The sequence below is a fragment of the Hirundo rustica genome, chromosome 8 (assembly GCF_015227805.2).
Source record: "Hirundo rustica isolate bHirRus1 chromosome 8, bHirRus1.pri.v3, whole genome shotgun sequence".
Taxonomy (NCBI): Eukaryota; Metazoa; Chordata; class Aves; order Passeriformes; family Hirundinidae; genus Hirundo; species Hirundo rustica.
Genome location: NC_053457.1, coordinates 9,375,671 through 9,391,970, shown reverse-complemented (window position 1 = coordinate 9,391,970; position 16,300 = coordinate 9,375,671). Strand labels below are relative to the sequence as shown.

At 41.1% G+C, this 16,300-nt stretch overlaps 2 protein-coding genes across 5 annotated transcripts in view; one reads left to right on the top strand and one right to left on the bottom strand.

Moving 5' to 3' along the window:
* The window catches only part of GPRIN2 (G protein regulated inducer of neurite outgrowth 2), a 28,832-nt gene extending 24,750 nt beyond the window's left edge, over nucleotides 1-4,082 (bottom strand). For 3 of the 4 annotated variants that reach the window (XM_040072155.1, XM_058421523.1, XM_040072161.1), the window contains exons 1-2: nucleotides 3,990-4,082; nucleotides 529-594 (exon numbers count right to left, since the gene is read on the bottom strand). The gene's annotated coding sequence lies outside the window, so the exon portion shown is untranslated. Of the gene's footprint in view, nucleotides 1-528; nucleotides 608-3,989 lie in introns of those variants that run through there. The other variant, XM_058421524.1, reaches the window with a different exon arrangement.
* A 2,206-nt stretch (nucleotides 4,083-6,288) lies between these two features.
* On the top strand, nucleotides 6,289-15,048 carry LOC120755799 (synaptotagmin-15-like). The gene is made up of 8 exons (XM_040071267.2): nucleotides 6,289-6,370; nucleotides 9,430-9,628; nucleotides 10,279-10,421; nucleotides 10,934-11,229; nucleotides 11,696-11,866; nucleotides 12,342-12,462; nucleotides 13,468-13,647; nucleotides 14,755-15,048. Exons 1-8 carry the CDS (start codon nucleotides 6,364-6,366, stop codon nucleotides 14,889-14,891), a joined length of 1,254 nt encoding a protein of 417 aa, XP_039927201.1. The 5' UTR covers nucleotides 6,289-6,363; the 3' UTR covers nucleotides 14,892-15,048.
* The last annotated feature ends 1,252 nt before the right edge of the window (nucleotides 15,049-16,300 follow it).

The following is a 16,300-nucleotide window of genomic DNA, read 5'->3' as shown; positions in this document are numbered from 1 at the left end:
TAATTATTGTGTAACCAATACACCAGAGTGACATCCCAAATTAGACAGGAGCTGAGAGAACAGCACTGTCTATTAAACAAGGCTTGCAGCACTAAGCCCTAGATTTCAGAGGAGCCCCCAGCAAGAGAACAATGCTATTTCAAATGTATCCAGTGTCAGAGGCAGTGCAGCAAGATGGTCTGTAAGCCCCAGGCTAGCTCTGCCTGCAATAATCTGCAGGCTTGACTCGGTGACAGATTGAAATGCAGTAACAGTGTTTATGCAACTAAATCTTGTTCTAATCTATTAGTTTATGTAACCTTTGCTCATGGACATACTGACTCATAGGTCTCTGGAATCTAAAGAAAATCTCCTTTAACTCTCTCCCACCCTTCAACCCCTGGATGCCCAATAAACAGGTTGTCAGAGATTTCATCCATTCTCTTTGAGGAAAAATTATGTTGGCAATGGGAAAAAAGGTATCAATTAAAATTCTCAAATCCAGTGTTCTTCTCCATGCATACAAATGAAGTTATATAATGAGCTTACCCAGGGTGTGCAGGTGTCCTTCAGGTTAGCATTTCCAACCACAGCAGGTACCGTTTGAGACCCAGGCTGGGAAAGGCACAGAAATTGTTTGCTTAGCTCCTACAGAGAAAAAATACTGCTTTCTAGCATTTAGACTTTTTATTTTTCCCCTGAGTAAAGCAAGGCAACAATATCTGTGTCAGCGACATTTATTCTTCCTAGCTGGAAAGATTTACTTTCATCCTTCTCATATTTCTTGTATTCCCTAGAACATTCTCACATCTATTTTAAGTGAAGAGCTAACCACAGGAAGAGTGCACAGCATTCTTACTGCAGCAGTCACAACTCTAGTGATTACCACACAAAACGTGCCCACATCAGCTTATTTTATTCCTTCCTGGCTAGGCTCTAACCTAGATTTTTGAAAGGATTCGATTTAGATCAACCCTTTTTGATTTTTTTTTGGGTTGTGGAGTTTGTTTGTTCGGGGTTTTTTGTTTGTGGGGTTTGCTTTGTTTTGGTTCTTTTGTGATTTTGTTTGTTTGTGGGGTTTTGTTTTGTTTTTTGAGGGGAGCTGTTTGCTGGTTTTAGTTTTATTTTGTTGTTGTTGTTGTTTTTGTTAGGTTTTTGGGGGTTTTTACTGCCACTGGAATAGTTCACACAGCTACTGCAGTGCTGCCCTCGTGACACTTGTCACGTACCCTATACCTACTTTAATTTCTAACCCTTTGTATCAAGGATTCCTACACAGGCCAAACCTGATTGATATCAACTGGAATCAAAAGTATTTGGAGCCAAACCCCACGGTATTGGGTGCATTTAGGAGAGATCATCATGTAGTTTTGATGCATGCTGGACACTATCAGCACTAGATAAATATTCTTTAAACACCTCAGGCATTCCTTATCACTTGTTGCAAAAGCAGTGTAAGGATGGGCAGTGTCTCTCTCTTTCAAGCTCCTTTGCACGTGGGATGCAGTGGATTCTGGTCCTAGAGAAGTGTCTGTGTCAGCTGAGAGCTGAGGTTGGGCATGTTCCAGCACCGCCCCCGGGCCCTTGCCAAGGGAATCCAGCAGGGCCAGCGCCAGGATGGCACCCGCTGGCCACCTCCTGGCCACTCAAAGGCAGCACTTACCCACATGAAAGAACCACTTCATTATATGAAAGGTTTACTCTTTTTTTCCTACACTCAGCATTTAATTTTTTTTTTCTTACTTCTTTGACAGTCTTTCCCAGGCTTTTGAGCAACCTCTATTTCTTTTTAAACACAAAAAATGTATAGGATGACACTTATAAATCTGTTGCTGCTACATAGAGAGAGGTTTTAGGTGCACGTGCTTGCAGAAACATCTTTAAGTTAGAGGAAACAGATCTGCAGCTTTCAGTATCTGATTCCAGAAGTAAATGCTTCCAAAAAGAAACATCACCTTTTGCTCTCAGTTGAAAGTTTGCATCCCATAAGGCTGTGTTACACACGGTGTAATTGCTATGCCACACATATGATTTTGGGCTTCCCTGCAAATCTTAAGACGAATTAGTGTCTGTGGATTCACCTGCCTGCTCAGCAATCCCTCCTCATTTGTCTAATTCACATTATGTCTGGCCTAAATTCATTACCCCTCACTGAGAGAAGGTGAGGCTTAGGAAAAACTGCCTAAGATAAACACCAGTCTTGCCTTAGAGCAACTTCACTACAGTGTGAACAGTTCATTTTTTGTGTGTACACACATAATCTTGCAAGGCCCTGCCAAAGTTATGGAGCTTAGATTACTCTTATCAAGGCTGGGAAGTGTACAAAACTAGAACAAAAAGTCAGATATTATCCCCAAAAAGCTTTTAAACCACACCAGCCAGAGCTTCACAAGTAGTCTCTGCAGAAGTCTCTACTTGTGCATATTATCTCTAAACTTGGAGTTATTAATAAAGTAATTTAAAAAGGAATATTTTGAACTCTTAAAACATTTTCTTAAAACATCAACAACAGCCAGCTACTAAATTTCTTAATGCCATTTACATTAGCAAAAAACCCTCGCAACCATAAGAACACATTCTAGAAAAAGCAAACCTGAAATTCCTATTAACAGAGAAAAGTCATTTGAAAGGAATAAAAGTTCTCATTTTTCCGTTTTGCTTCATACATTAAAAAACCCATCACCTCTAAGAGAACTTTTAGCTTTGCTCTGTTATTTACATCAAAGCCCAGATGTGAACAGGAGGTGGTGCTATAGCCTGTGTAAATTCTGTTATTAGGCTAAAGCTTACTAAAAGCAAAAGGAAAAGGTAAAGAAAGAGAAACATTCTGCATCCTGTAGAAGTGCTGGCGTGCAGACTTTACCTACAGATGCTTTCATATCATATCAGTAGGTATTCTGTAACAGTGCTAAAAAGATTTGTAAGAAGGCAATGAAGTGTTTGTGTGTGTCAGGGATTTCAAATACCTAACAAAAGATGATTATCAAAGCACAGGAAAAAAATTCCTCTTGCAGAATTCTGTGCAAGCTTTTATGTGGCCAAGGCTCTGCTGAGCAGTTCTGTGCCACCAGGAAACTGATGAACAGTGGAAGGTTTTTGCAGGTCCAGAGAGAGCATTCTGTCTGCCTCTCCCTGAGGAATGTCAAGGTCAGCTGCAGGGTCAGTTTTACTGGGCTAAGATGAAATGCCAAAGTAGGAATCCAAACCCCACGCTAGGTCAATGCTATTTCCCACCCTCTCCTTTCCTCTTTTGCTGTCTTTCTCCTCATGCCCATCTAGAAGCACCAAACATGGCATCTTTTGAAGATTTTTTTCCTTGTTGTCCATGTTGCCCTGTCTCTATCCCCATTTCACACCTGTAATTTCACTGGGAGAGCTATTCTGGATTTCAGTCTGCTTGACAGTGACTACCAAGCGGAGAGAAACAACTGTGAAAGACTTGTTCCCTGCTGGATGCACTTCCTCTCCCATTCTCATCTTTTCTTTGGAAAGGAAACTAACAAATGACTCCCAGAACGGATCCAAAGGGTATTTTGTAAGAGAGTAAGTAGATCTTTCTTTCACATATTCTTTTCTGAAGCTGTCAATCATCCAACAGCCTGCTAAAGCCAAGAACTAGGCGTCAGACCAAGGCCAACAGTACATTGTGGGAGAAATTCTTATCTCAGTTACACAAGTGTGGATCTGGAGGAACTCCAGTTATTAAACAATCTATAAAATAAGGATAACAATAAGTATTATTTCAGAAAGGTTTGTGATGGTTAACTAGCAGTAATTAATGCTGGTATAGAAATCAGGAAATGATTGCCTGGAAACGAAAGGCACTATAGAAATTCTAAGTACTCATTATTTCTGCCATTTGCAATTATACTTTTCAATGTAATCTATTTGTTGTAGCCAGGGTGCCCATCAATGCTCCCTGCAGACCCTAATCTATTGTTCCTGAATAATTCACCCATCTCAATAACATTAGTTCACATTTAACTGGGGGGGGAAAAAAAAAAGTTTACCTCTTTCTAGATGCCATTACAGATGAAGGTACCACCAACAGGAAAGTCACGAGGGAGTGGGTGTGAAGGCAGAATAACTCGAACATATTTCACTTGAAATGGATGGACCTGAATGGCTGCAAAAGGAGATTTTAAAACTAATAAATGAAACCCTTTTATTAAATGGGATTTGTTGAAACATTAAGATTATTAATAAATTATAGTAGAAGTTAGAGCTCAGTGTACAATGATGCTATAATTACTCACCTTTCTAAGGACCTATTGATGCTTGTGATCCTACAGCTATACCTTCTTTAAATACTTTTCTATCCTTTATCAAGGGATGTTCCTATAAACAGCTTTAAGTAATTACATGCAATCAAATTAATTGTAAATCAGAACTGGATAAAAGGGTTTATATGCCAAGCTAACATTCACAGATTTTTTTCTAAGACATCCAACTCAAAAAACACGTATGTTAAATTTCACCCAGTCTAGCTGGAATTACATGAATATATGATAAATTATTTGCCGTTACTCAAAGAGGTATCAAATAAACAATGTAACATCACTGTTTTTAAGGTAACACACTTTGGAAAATTGGTTTGTGACAGAATTTTTAAGTGGTCTTTTAAAGCTCAAGGTTTGGCTGTAAGATGTCCCTGGATAGGGACACCAAAAAATGCGTATGTTACAAAATATGCACCAGAAACATAGAATATTTATAGCACAATATCTAGGTCCATAAAACAAGCTGTTTCAGGGATTTAGGCTAAGAAGGAGGCTAGCAATCAGAGATAAAGAAGGGTATAGTTGTGCTTCATGTCCTATATTTATTCTGATTTCCAGCTGTTGCCAGAACTCAGCACAGAAAGACTGGAAACAGGAACTTCACAGTGGAGCAGGGAATCAAAATTAAAGCTCCCTGCTCACCAGCTTTGCCATTAACTCCTTCCACAGGAACTTGGAGAGGGTGAGATCTGCCCCTCCAGGTCACACTGTCCCACTCACAGGCTCACTGACACAGGAGCTGAATCAGCAGATGGAGTCTGGGTGTTGCTTCAGATGTCCGACCTCCCACGGCAGCACGGCTCGTATGGGAGACAGCGCACCTGGCACGGGTCACTTCACCCTGCAGCACTGCTCTGGAAAGCAATCAGGTGCTTAGAGCAACTGCAGCACTCCTCACACAGCCAGGAAAGTGAGCTCAGCAAGAGCACTGCAAGAGAAAGCAGACAGTTGTCTTGCCACACAATTCAAAAATTTTGGTTGCCTCAGACATGCTTATAGACATTACCCTGACGAGTGCAAAACTGCTGAGCAAAAGACCTCTACTTCAGTGTCTGCACTAATTCGATGGAGAAGTAAGAGTAGCAAAAGCACTGACTGTGCAAAATTTATTTAATAATTAACTAACAAACAAGCATAAAACTAAAATATATGAAACTTTTTAATTTGGGGGTAAAAAAATATCTAAATACTTTCTTTCTCCCAGAGGACTCAAAAATTTATAGCAAAAGCTTAACCTTGCTACATTTAGAGCAGAACATTTTAAATGCAATGAAAAGAATTCCTCAGAAACAGAGGATATTTCATTAGGACCCTACTGGTTTTCATTCCTTTGCCTTTCTTTGGCTTTTCAATTAAACGCCACCACGCACTCTGCACGCAACAATTGTGAAGAGAACCTGTAATACAAACAGCTGGTAAATTTAAGGTATAGGCTCTTGTCATACCGGCTGGGAAAGAAGCATTAGCAGACAATTTTTGTTTCTGAACTATGCAGGCGTAATTTTGTTGGTTAAGATCTGGCTGGTTGTATTTATTACACACTCAGAGATTAAAGATCATTACGTTCATAAATACAAATAGGAAAGGCTGTAACTGCAATTGTCTAAGGAGATATGTGTTCCTTCGTGCTTACATATTTTGTTAAAGATATAAAAGAAATGCATGCTACTCTCTTGCCCGCAGAAATATTCAGAATTAAGCTGCTAATACTGAAGAATTTTTCTGGGCTTAAGGGTGGGTTTTGGCGTTCTCTCAGTGTCGCACGGGTGCCTTTTTAGGGCTGTCAGAGGATTCCTGCAGCACAACGATCAGCACAACTCCTGCCAGCTTCCAGCCTCCCTCCCCACAAGGCCGGCAATGCCCGTCCCTCGCTGGCCGGGCTCGGGGAGCCTGGGACGGGCGGAATCTCTCCCGAACGGGTCCCTTTGCTTTTCTTCCGGCAGGTGCCGGGGAAGCCTCTCTCGGAACGCTGGCAGCCGCTGCCGTGTGCGGGGGCGGGCCGGGCCGGGCCGGGGAGGGGAAGGGAAGGGAAGGGAAGGGCTGCCACGCTCGGACACCGGGCGGCGGCGAGCACTCGGCCCGAGCCCCAGGAGCAGCGGCACCCATGCCCGGTAAGTGCCGGGGGCGAGCAGGGAGGGCAGGAGGGAAGGAGGGAGAGAGGCAGGGGGTGCCCGGCTCCTCCCGCAGCCCCGGCCGGGCCCCGCTGGAGCATCAGCTCCGAGCTGTCCCTGCGCACCTGCCCGGCCTCCTCGGAGCCGCCAGGGAGGAGGCAGCCTGGAACTGCCCAGAGCACCCGACACAGGAGAGCTCCTTTAGTGCTGTTCAATCTAAAAATCTGGAGACGGGCACAGCCGATGGGGAGTCTTGCCTTCACCTCCCCCAGTTATATCATTCAAGCACTGTACGTGTGCTTAGACTGTGTCTTTATATGGGGATTAGAACTCCTGGTGGAGAACGGGCTGGTCGCAGCTCCAAAAGTTACTTACTGCAAAGTTTAAGTAAAGCTTATTAAATGCATAAAATCAGACAGTAAGCAAAAAGGGATGCAATCCCAGAGGGGACAGAGGATGCCTGTCAACACCTCCTCTACGCCAGGATAAACCTTGTAGCTGGTAGCAGGAGACAGACCCCGGCTCAGGGGGGAGATGAAGCGGTCCAACAGGTCTCCTCCATCTCCTGCTGCCCTTGATCCTGTACCACAGCAGCATACAATACATCCGTTTCTCATGATGACAGGTAGTTATTTTAAAAGATACATATTTTCTCCCTGCACACGATGGATGCAACCTATCTCAGTGGTCGATTTTGTGACTAGTGCTACATCGTGCCCCAAGCCGCTGGTTCTGTTGCTGATCTAATCAGATAAGACAATCTTATTGTGAGACAAATTCTCCTTACTCTCATTAAATTACATGTAACTACTGAAATAAAAGTAAAACTTTACCTTATATCTACAGCTGTATAAAGTTAAAAACAAAAACAAAAAACAACAGAATTTGAGTAAATGGCTATGGCTGTGTCATAAATACTTAACATTATTCGGCAGTGAACAAATTTAGTACACACAAAGGCAGTAACTAAGAGACTGAGAACTCATTCTCTTACTCCAAAATCAATGCACACCTCATCTCACTGTCTTTAATGATAAATGGTGACAAACTGGCTATAGAGGAACACAGGACAGCTGCTGGGAGCATCAATGTGAACAAAGAGGACAAGTCAAACAAAGACCTGTACAGCTTGCTTGAAATGTTTACCTTTCAGGTGCTCATGTCAGCCAGTAAAACTACCGGCCATACAGATATTTGTGTTGTTTATAGTGCACCTACATGAAGGAAATAATTAATTTCTATTATGTTCAGGGGCATTAAACTGAGTGTTTTCTCTGCATCTGGCCTTCTGAGATGCAATAAAATGTGACTGAAGACATATTTGAGCGTGTCCTGCAAAACTAAAAGGAACAAACACACAAAATTTCCATGCTCATATGCATTTCCTCATACTGTGCATTCTTGTGAAGGAAAACCAATTTACCCACATGGCACAATCAGACTTGTCTCTGCATTAATATTACCCCACCCCAAGCAGGTGCTTGTTTCCTGTTCCTGAGAATGAGGATTGAGGATTGTGCTAATAGTCTGGCTGAATGCTGGGACCTACTGAGATCACCCCCCTGCTGCAAGGACAGCCAAGTGCTGTTTGCACCGTGGAACAGCCGTGAGCAGCGCGGCTGCTCCGTGGTGGTGCTGGGAGACAGCACCGATGATGCGACCCAGGGAAGCAGCCAATTCCTGCAGAGGGCTAAGGCAACACACCCGGAGGGGAGCTGCAAAATCAGCTTGGCTCCAGTGACTCTATCAAATGCAGGAAGATGAGTCAGGATCACATTAAAGCCTTTGAGGTGCTATGGCCAGGTTAATTTTATAGCACACGGTAATTACTTAAGTGTTCTGTAGCCGAAGGACATTTCATGTCATTTACTGCAACAGGGCAACACTGAAAAAGATCAGCAGAATATCTATTTGCAACTCACCTCCCATGCTCTTTATAGATTTAATGAACAAACTCAATTAAATGAAATTAGTTTTGAATTATTCAAACCTATCACTAGTGTTGATTGATTATTTTGTGCTTGTGTTGTCTTTATTTTACTTGTAACATTTTTTGGAGATGGCTATTTGCAATGTACCTAACAAGCACAGAGAGATAAAAAGGGAAAGGAATAAAACACAATCACAGTTATGCCTACCCAATGCAGAGAAGAGGAGAAAATTCAACACCAGTTGTGAGAAAATCCCAGGTCACTTCACTACTTCAGTTTCAGGGGAGACCTTGAGAATGTCAGCACCCAGCGCTCAGCTGCTCCTGAGCTGCCTTGCCATGGCTGCAGAGTGGAAGATAATTCTGGAGTTTAGATACACAGCAAAATAATCTTTGCAGCCTATCACTCAAGCATTCTCAGCAAACATGTGAAAGCAATGAACTGAGCCCATTATCAACTGTCTACCCTTGGTCTAATGGGAAATTCTCACAACAGAATTTCTCATTCATATTAAATACATTTACCAAGGTTTATTTGGGTTTTGGTTTGTTCACAGTAATTATACAAGGTTTTGTTGTACATTAAGTACTCATGATTCAGGAAACTGTGTTTAATGGATATTTAACTTTGACTTCACAGATCAGGAAACACATGCATCCTTAGAAAGAAAACAACCCAGAGCTTTACTTTGTTCCTTGTGCCAGGGTCTAGATTCAACACAGATGAATAGTTGGAAGAACAAACCAAAATAATGGTACCTTTTCATATTAGGTGCTTCTGGGTTCTCTTTTTCTTCCATTATGCAAGCTCTAGCACTTCTGTCATGCTAAGGTAAATGAAAATCCAAACAAGAGCCTGAACAATTCTTTTGCATCTGGGTTTTTTCATCTCTGTAGTCTCTTACATTGCAGTACTGCCAGGGCTTCTGAACACTGTAATCTGTCATTGTCATGTCTCTTCAGGTGCTGCACCATGCTATAACCAAAAAAAATGTGCACATGAGCTAAATGCTTCATTTAAAAATCATTTTGGAATGTTTTTTGTTAGCTTTAATGTTCCTGTCTACACACAAAATATATTTAACTTTGCTCTTCCTATGATGTTTTATGTGCTTTTGTGTTTGAACAGAACAAGCAGTTGCTGTGGCTGGAGGTATAATAGGAGGGATCCTTTTATTTGTTCTCCTTGGAACAACTGCATATCTGCTCTGGAAGAAATTTTGCCTCTTCTTTTCTTATGAAAAGCTCATTAATCCTGTCAAAACAACAAATGCAAATGCCATTTTCCAGGATCAGGCAAATTCTGAAATTCAAGTAAAAAGCACGAGGTATATATTTTCATTTTGTTTTTAAAGCATATGCTGTATAATTTATTTCAACTTGTCAAATCTCAAATGAGCAGGTAATCCAAATATATGCATGTACAGAAATAAATGAGATCCCTAAATTATATGAAAACATCAGTCATGTTCTGTTTTGTTCTTTTAGGAAAAGGATCATCTAATTATGAAAGTGATGATTATTTCTGATTCATTTAAAAGAGAGAATATTCTCAAGTCTAATTGGTTCATCGATAGCTTTACCTGTTATTTAGACAAACACAGCCTATGTTCCAGAGTAATTTCTAGTCTAATAATAAAACCAATAGGACTTCAGTTCAGGAAGGAGACTCTCTTAGAGAATTAAACATTGCAGGGGTTGGGGGCTCTAAAACAAGCAGCTGCAGTTAATTCTTCCTTTCCTTTGAAAGATAAATTCTAAAGGAAAGGGGGAAAGAGAATAATCTGTCAGAAGAATTACGGCCTAATGTGCTTCACCGGATTTTTATGCATTAAGCAATTGATTTTATATGCTTTTGCTTTTATTTTTACCTTTGCATGGCTGTAGAATTTTTACATTGTGACATAAGAACAGTAAACTTACTACTCTTACCAAGTTTGGTTTCCACATTTAAACTATGTGCTGTTGTCTTGAGCAGATCCAGAAGTGTTCCATTTATCATTCCACCAACACTGCATGGGCAAGACTGGATTCACCTGACAAATGAGGAGCAGGTTCAGGAAGACAGGGTCCCCTACATGACCCCTCAGTCTGGGCCACGGTCATCATTTCATTCTTTGGGTATGGCATTGCAAAAATGGGACTAGTTTTAAGGGTAGGGTGGTTCTATTATTATGAAATGTGTATCTTAGGGGCACACCGGAGATAGCATTACACAGCACAAGCCCTAAATGCTCTCTCTATATATTTTATATATAAGAATTGGGCAAGAATGCAGTCATTTTAGTGCCAGTGCTGTGATATCTCACACATTGGGCAGACAAAGCAATCTCCCCTCCCGTATTTTGTAAAGGCCAGGTAGTGTCTGTTGGTCCCAGAAACAGCAGAGCCAGCAACAACAAATAGAGAGAACTAACAAGGTACAATCACAGGAATAAGAGAAAGAAAAGTGCTGCAGCCTACAATTACTCCCCCAGATTTGAGAAAGGAAATAAAACATGAAAATCTTACAAAAAGTTGATTGTTAATAAAAGAGGGTAATCTGATTTACCCCAATACAGCAGTGGTTGTAAAAATGCCTGCAATGGTTCTTGAGGCTAATCTGAGGGTGCTTCTTTTGTCTTTTCTTGAAGCTGGAGCTTACGTTGTAGGCACCATTAACCCAGATCTGTACAAGTTTCCTGAAGACAAAAGCGAAACAGATTTTCCTGATGGCAACATTGGCCGCCTCTGGTTCTCCATAGAATACGAGCCAGAGTCAGAAAGGCTCCTGGTTTCCTTGATCAAAGTCAGAAAGCTGCAGCCTCCTGCTGATTCCTGTAGTCCATTTGTGAAAATCTACCTGCTGCCTGATGAAAGAAGCTACCTGCAGTCCAAAACAAAACGCAAAACTCTTAACCCGCAGTTTGACGAAAACTTTGTTTTCCAGGTACTTTTTCTTTTGATGAGACAGATTTTTGTTTGCAAATATTAACTTGTCAAACTACAGTACATGTTTGGATGTTCTCAATGCTTTTACCAAGACAGAAGTTGTTTCCACCAGAGACAGGATTTTTTACTGGGGCTTCTGGAGATCCTGGGCTACAGAGGTGTGTGGCTCCAGAACTGATCTTACCTCTGGTCTGTACCAAAGTTAAGGATTCCAGACCTTGCCCTGGGAATAATGAAAACTCCAGTTTGAACTACAGCTGAGCATTTCAGCCCAGCAGTTCTAGAAGTGCAGGAGTCAATACTGATAGAATGCTTTCACAGCTTTTATTTTCTTTGCTGTGGAAGTAGGCTAGACAGCAGAACCTGGGAGGTATGTCTGGGCTGCTATTTGTACAGTGCTCTGCAGAGCTAAGAAAAGTGTCAGATGTTCTATATTTTCTAATATTCTTCCTTTTCTTGTACAGGTTTCCAGTAAAATGTTGCTCCAAAGGACACTAAAGTTCTTGGTTTATCATGTTGATAAACAGAAGAAGCATCATCTCCTAGGCCAAGTTATCTTCCCACTAAAAAATGAAGCATTAACTGAGGACAACAAACTAGTCATATGGAGAGATCTGGAGAAAGAAAACTTGGAGGTATGTGATTCCAGGCTGCTTGGCACTGTGGAACTTCTGTCACCTTACAAGTATTGGAAGGATAGAGCTGAAGTAGAACTATATTCTACTAAGTACCCAAAATTCCCATCTTACCAACCTGCAGATCCATAGCTGTTGTAAAGGGATTACCCAGCTGCTTAGAAAAAGTCACGTGAATTAGGAGGTAGTTACATAAGAACTTTTGTTATTTGCTTCTCTTTTCAATTAGTAAGAGCAGAAAAGAGCAGAAGAGACAAGGATATATCCTCCGGAAAAGAGTAACTCCAAGGGTTAGGAAGGCTGATTAATTGGTTCCATCAAACGTTACAACAGCATAAGTAAAGCCATTACAATTCACTCACACGCCTTAGTGTGACAGAAACCATTAGCATGAATAAGGATTTTTCTCCCCATTTGACCACACAATGAGAGAGTTTTTCAGACATATTTGACAGGTGTTGTTCTGCTTCCAAAGCCTCCTTCAGAGCATGGGGACATCCAGTTCTCCCTGAGCTACAATGACTACCTGGGCCGTCTCACTGTGGTGGTTCTGAGGGCCAGGGGACTAAAGCTCCAGGAGGAGAGCCCTGCTGTTGGTAAGTGGGATTTCTTCCCTGCTATCAGCTCCACTATTCCTGTTTTATTTTGCTCCTTCCTCATCTGTCCACCCAGGCTTGTGCTGTGGGACTCTCACAGGAACAAGTAAACATCCTGGTGGATTTGAGTGGAAACAAACTGATAGCTTAGTTCTGCTATCCTTGGCGTTTGTTTCATAAAAAATGGTTTGTCCTGTGGCAATTGGTGGTAACTCTTTTCTCCTGTTTTAGTACAGTGAGCAACATCCTTTTGCTCATCCAGAGCATGCAGCATTTCAGGGGATACTGACATTAACAGTTGTCTTAAGTCAAATTCTCAGAGGTGACAGCTGCAGGACAACTGCTTATGCTGAACATCTGTCCTGGGAGGAACTGAGTTAGGAGAAAAAATCCCAGTTTAGGACAGCCTGGCTATTGTTCAAAGGACCATGGCACAGAGTCACAATTTTCTCCTTTAGTGCAGAGGGCTTTACCTGGTACATCATATTTATGTTCCTGGTCTCAATGACCTCAAAATGTTGTTTCAAATCCAACACTCAAAGCAAAAACAGATGAAGAACCAAACTTGAATTTCAGTGTGCAGCGATTTCTTGCAGGGCTTTGAAGCTAAACAATGTAAATGCAAAATACACCTACCATTTAAAAAGAAAATAGGTTTAGTTCTCAATATACACACATCAACTATGAAGTTTTTTTTGACTGGACAAATTAAGCCTTCAAAAAAGTCTCCATCAGATGAAGGGAAGGCACGGAAACATAAGATCAAGGATGCAGGGTAAGAATATGGCTGCTTATTTTAACAGCACTTAAACTGGAAAGTGCATTGCAAAACTGCACCCTCAGTACAAGTACCCTGCTTTATGTCATGCTGTCATGTGTGTTCCATGAATCTTTCAATCTGATGTTATACTTGATACTGACTCCCAAAAGGAAGAAATTCCTTAAGCCATGTCCCAAACTGCTTCTTGAAGATACCTTTTAGTCTTGAATTTCTTTTTCTCCAAGGTGTGTATGTCAAAGTCTCACTAATGAACCACAATAAATTCATCAAAAGTAAAAAGACAGCAACTCTTCTGGGAACTCCCAATCCTGTGTACAATGAAACCTTCAGTTTCAAGGCAGATCAGACAGAGCTGGATACAGCAAGCCTGAGTCTATCTGTGCTCCAGAGTATCAAAGGAGAAAGTAAGTTATATATTATTAGATAAGTAAGTTATATATGTAAAATTATTACAGTCATATAAAGTATTACAGTCAAGGTGTCAAATCTCTTACATATTTGAGGTATGTTTAAACCTGAGAGGAATTCCTTTTAAGCAATAATCATAAAACATGTAAGAGTTTTGGGGTATTTCAAAGGTTGTCTCTTTAAAAGCAGAACAAGTTATTTGTAGTTAAGCATATGTCTCTCTTTCAGAGGTTAAATTTGATGGAAGACATGAACAAAATCTCTGTAGACTAGACAGTGCCAGTACAAGGTGCTGCGTCTTTGCTTCATTCCAGTATCCTGTTAAAACAAGCTTATGTGAACACATAGCCTCCAAAATTCTGTGACCATTCACGCATTCTAAGCAAATCTGTAAGAGGAATATGAATTTTAATTCTTTCAGCATTGAGAGAGAAGAAGGACAGATTAGCAAACATCCCCATTCCCTGGCAGAAAACCTGATGCTTGAGGCCACCTCCTACTAACTGTTGGAGAATCCATTAAGGAGTTCTGCTTACAGAAACAAATCAGAATCCAGTACTTCCACTGCTCACAAGAAAAACATCTTCCCTGCAGTGCAAATATGATCTCAATAATTTTCCCCATTCATAGCTGAAAAGTCCAGGCATGAATAAACAATCTGCTCCTTGGCAACATACATATTACAGCTCCCAGCTGTCTCAGTAACTGCATTTATTTTTTGTGAAACCAGAGCATCATATGAATCCTACTGAGGTTGCTGATGTCCAAAATTAGGGCACACTTCCACAGTAAACCTGAGGTAAAGGGGCAGGGCAGATTTGGGTATTTGTGCCTTGAAGATGTTTTAGTTTAACTGCAGGGCAGAGGACAGGCCTGCATTGAGTAAACACCCACACACTCCTGTGCCTTTTGATGCTGAACCTCAGCAGATAGAAGCTAAAAGCCTGAAGTCCAGAGTTATTTCCTTGAAGAATATTTTGGTTTAAAAATACCTTTCAGAACACACATTACTTGGAGAAACACAGGTTGATATTCTGATTTAGGCAAGGATTTCAGAGAAGCATCACAGGTGTTCATCACCAACTGCTTTCTTTTTTTCCCAGAAACGCTTCTGCTGGGACGAGTAGTAGTTGGGCCTTTCATGTACACACGTGGCAAAGAACTGGAACACTGGAACGAGATGATCAGCAAGCCCAAGGAGCTGGTTAAACGATGGCATGCTCTCTGCCACAGCACATGAACAGCACTGAGAAAAAACAACCTCAACACGGAAAAGCTCTTACTGTCTTTCTCATCTAAAGGGTACAAAAATCTCTGCTAAGATTTTGTATCTGAAGTAGAAAAGAATAAAATAAATTATTTCCTTGACCAAACATAAATAAAAGTTTTACTCCCTGGCAGGCTGGGAATATCTCTTTCCTCTCTTCAAAATATATGTTAAATTTAATTAACACACAGCTGAGCAAACAAAACAGCCAAACATGATCTCTCAGTATTAATTATTTTGACTAGTAAATTTCACTTCTTGGTCATAAGTTCTGGGCACAAATGATCACCCATCATGTAGACAGAGCCCAAAACAACCCAAGAACTGCCAGTGATGACACCAGGCCTATCTGCCCACTGCTCCACATCCCCACACTGGCTTCACCCAAGGGGACAGGAACCCAGTGAGCATGCCAAAACAAAGACAAGGCCCAAAAGATACTGACTAACACACGTAGAACTTATTTAAAACAGCAGCATTATGTTTAACACCTCTTTTGAAGAGGAGGGGTGAAGGCACTGCTTGCTGTGCACATCCCTCAGCACGGTGTACTCCCTGCAGTAACTCAATGTTTTCAGCAGACCCCAGCTACAGCACTCGGTGTTGACACTAAGGGACAAGCAGAGAAGTCACAGAGTCACAAGTGACTGGAGGCTAGTGCCGTACTGGGATACTCTGAGACAGTAAGATGAAGACTTGTCCTGTCCTTTTATATTCCTCTCTACACACATCCCTTCTGGAGACAGAGCATTGATTACAAGAGCCTTGGCTTTGACCTAGTATGACCATTCTTACACTGGAAATCCAATCAGCTTAAGCTGCGTGGGCATATGTCTGTTTTAGTAGCAGTCTTCTTCCTTAGGTAAATTACTGCTCTGTAAAGTAATTCAGAGCAATTACTCCTAATCAAAATAAAATAGGACATTTTTCTCTTCTTGATTGTTCACTGGGGACCTGAGCTCTGTACCCTTCTCACTGTACAGTCATAAACCAAACACACAGACTACTGCAGTAAAACCTTTTGCACAATCGTGTTCCATAACCTCTACAGCTGAAATCAAACCAACTTCCTTTCAAACAGGATACAGTATTAATTAATTCAAAATCTTAAAAAAATTAGGCTTCTCTGGGGAGATGAAACCACTTTCCATTTTGATAATATTGTTATTACCTAAAGGAAGTGTTACGAATGAGAAGATACCACAGAGGAATTGGAACAGACTTCCCTGATCCACCATCTGATACGTTACATGGTACCCTCAGGTTGTCTTGCTAATTACACCACTGCATACAAAATGAGCCTGAACTCATTACATTAAACTGAATTTGAAAAGTGCTCAACACTCATTATATCTTTGCTAAAGGAGTAATACCAGCAACTC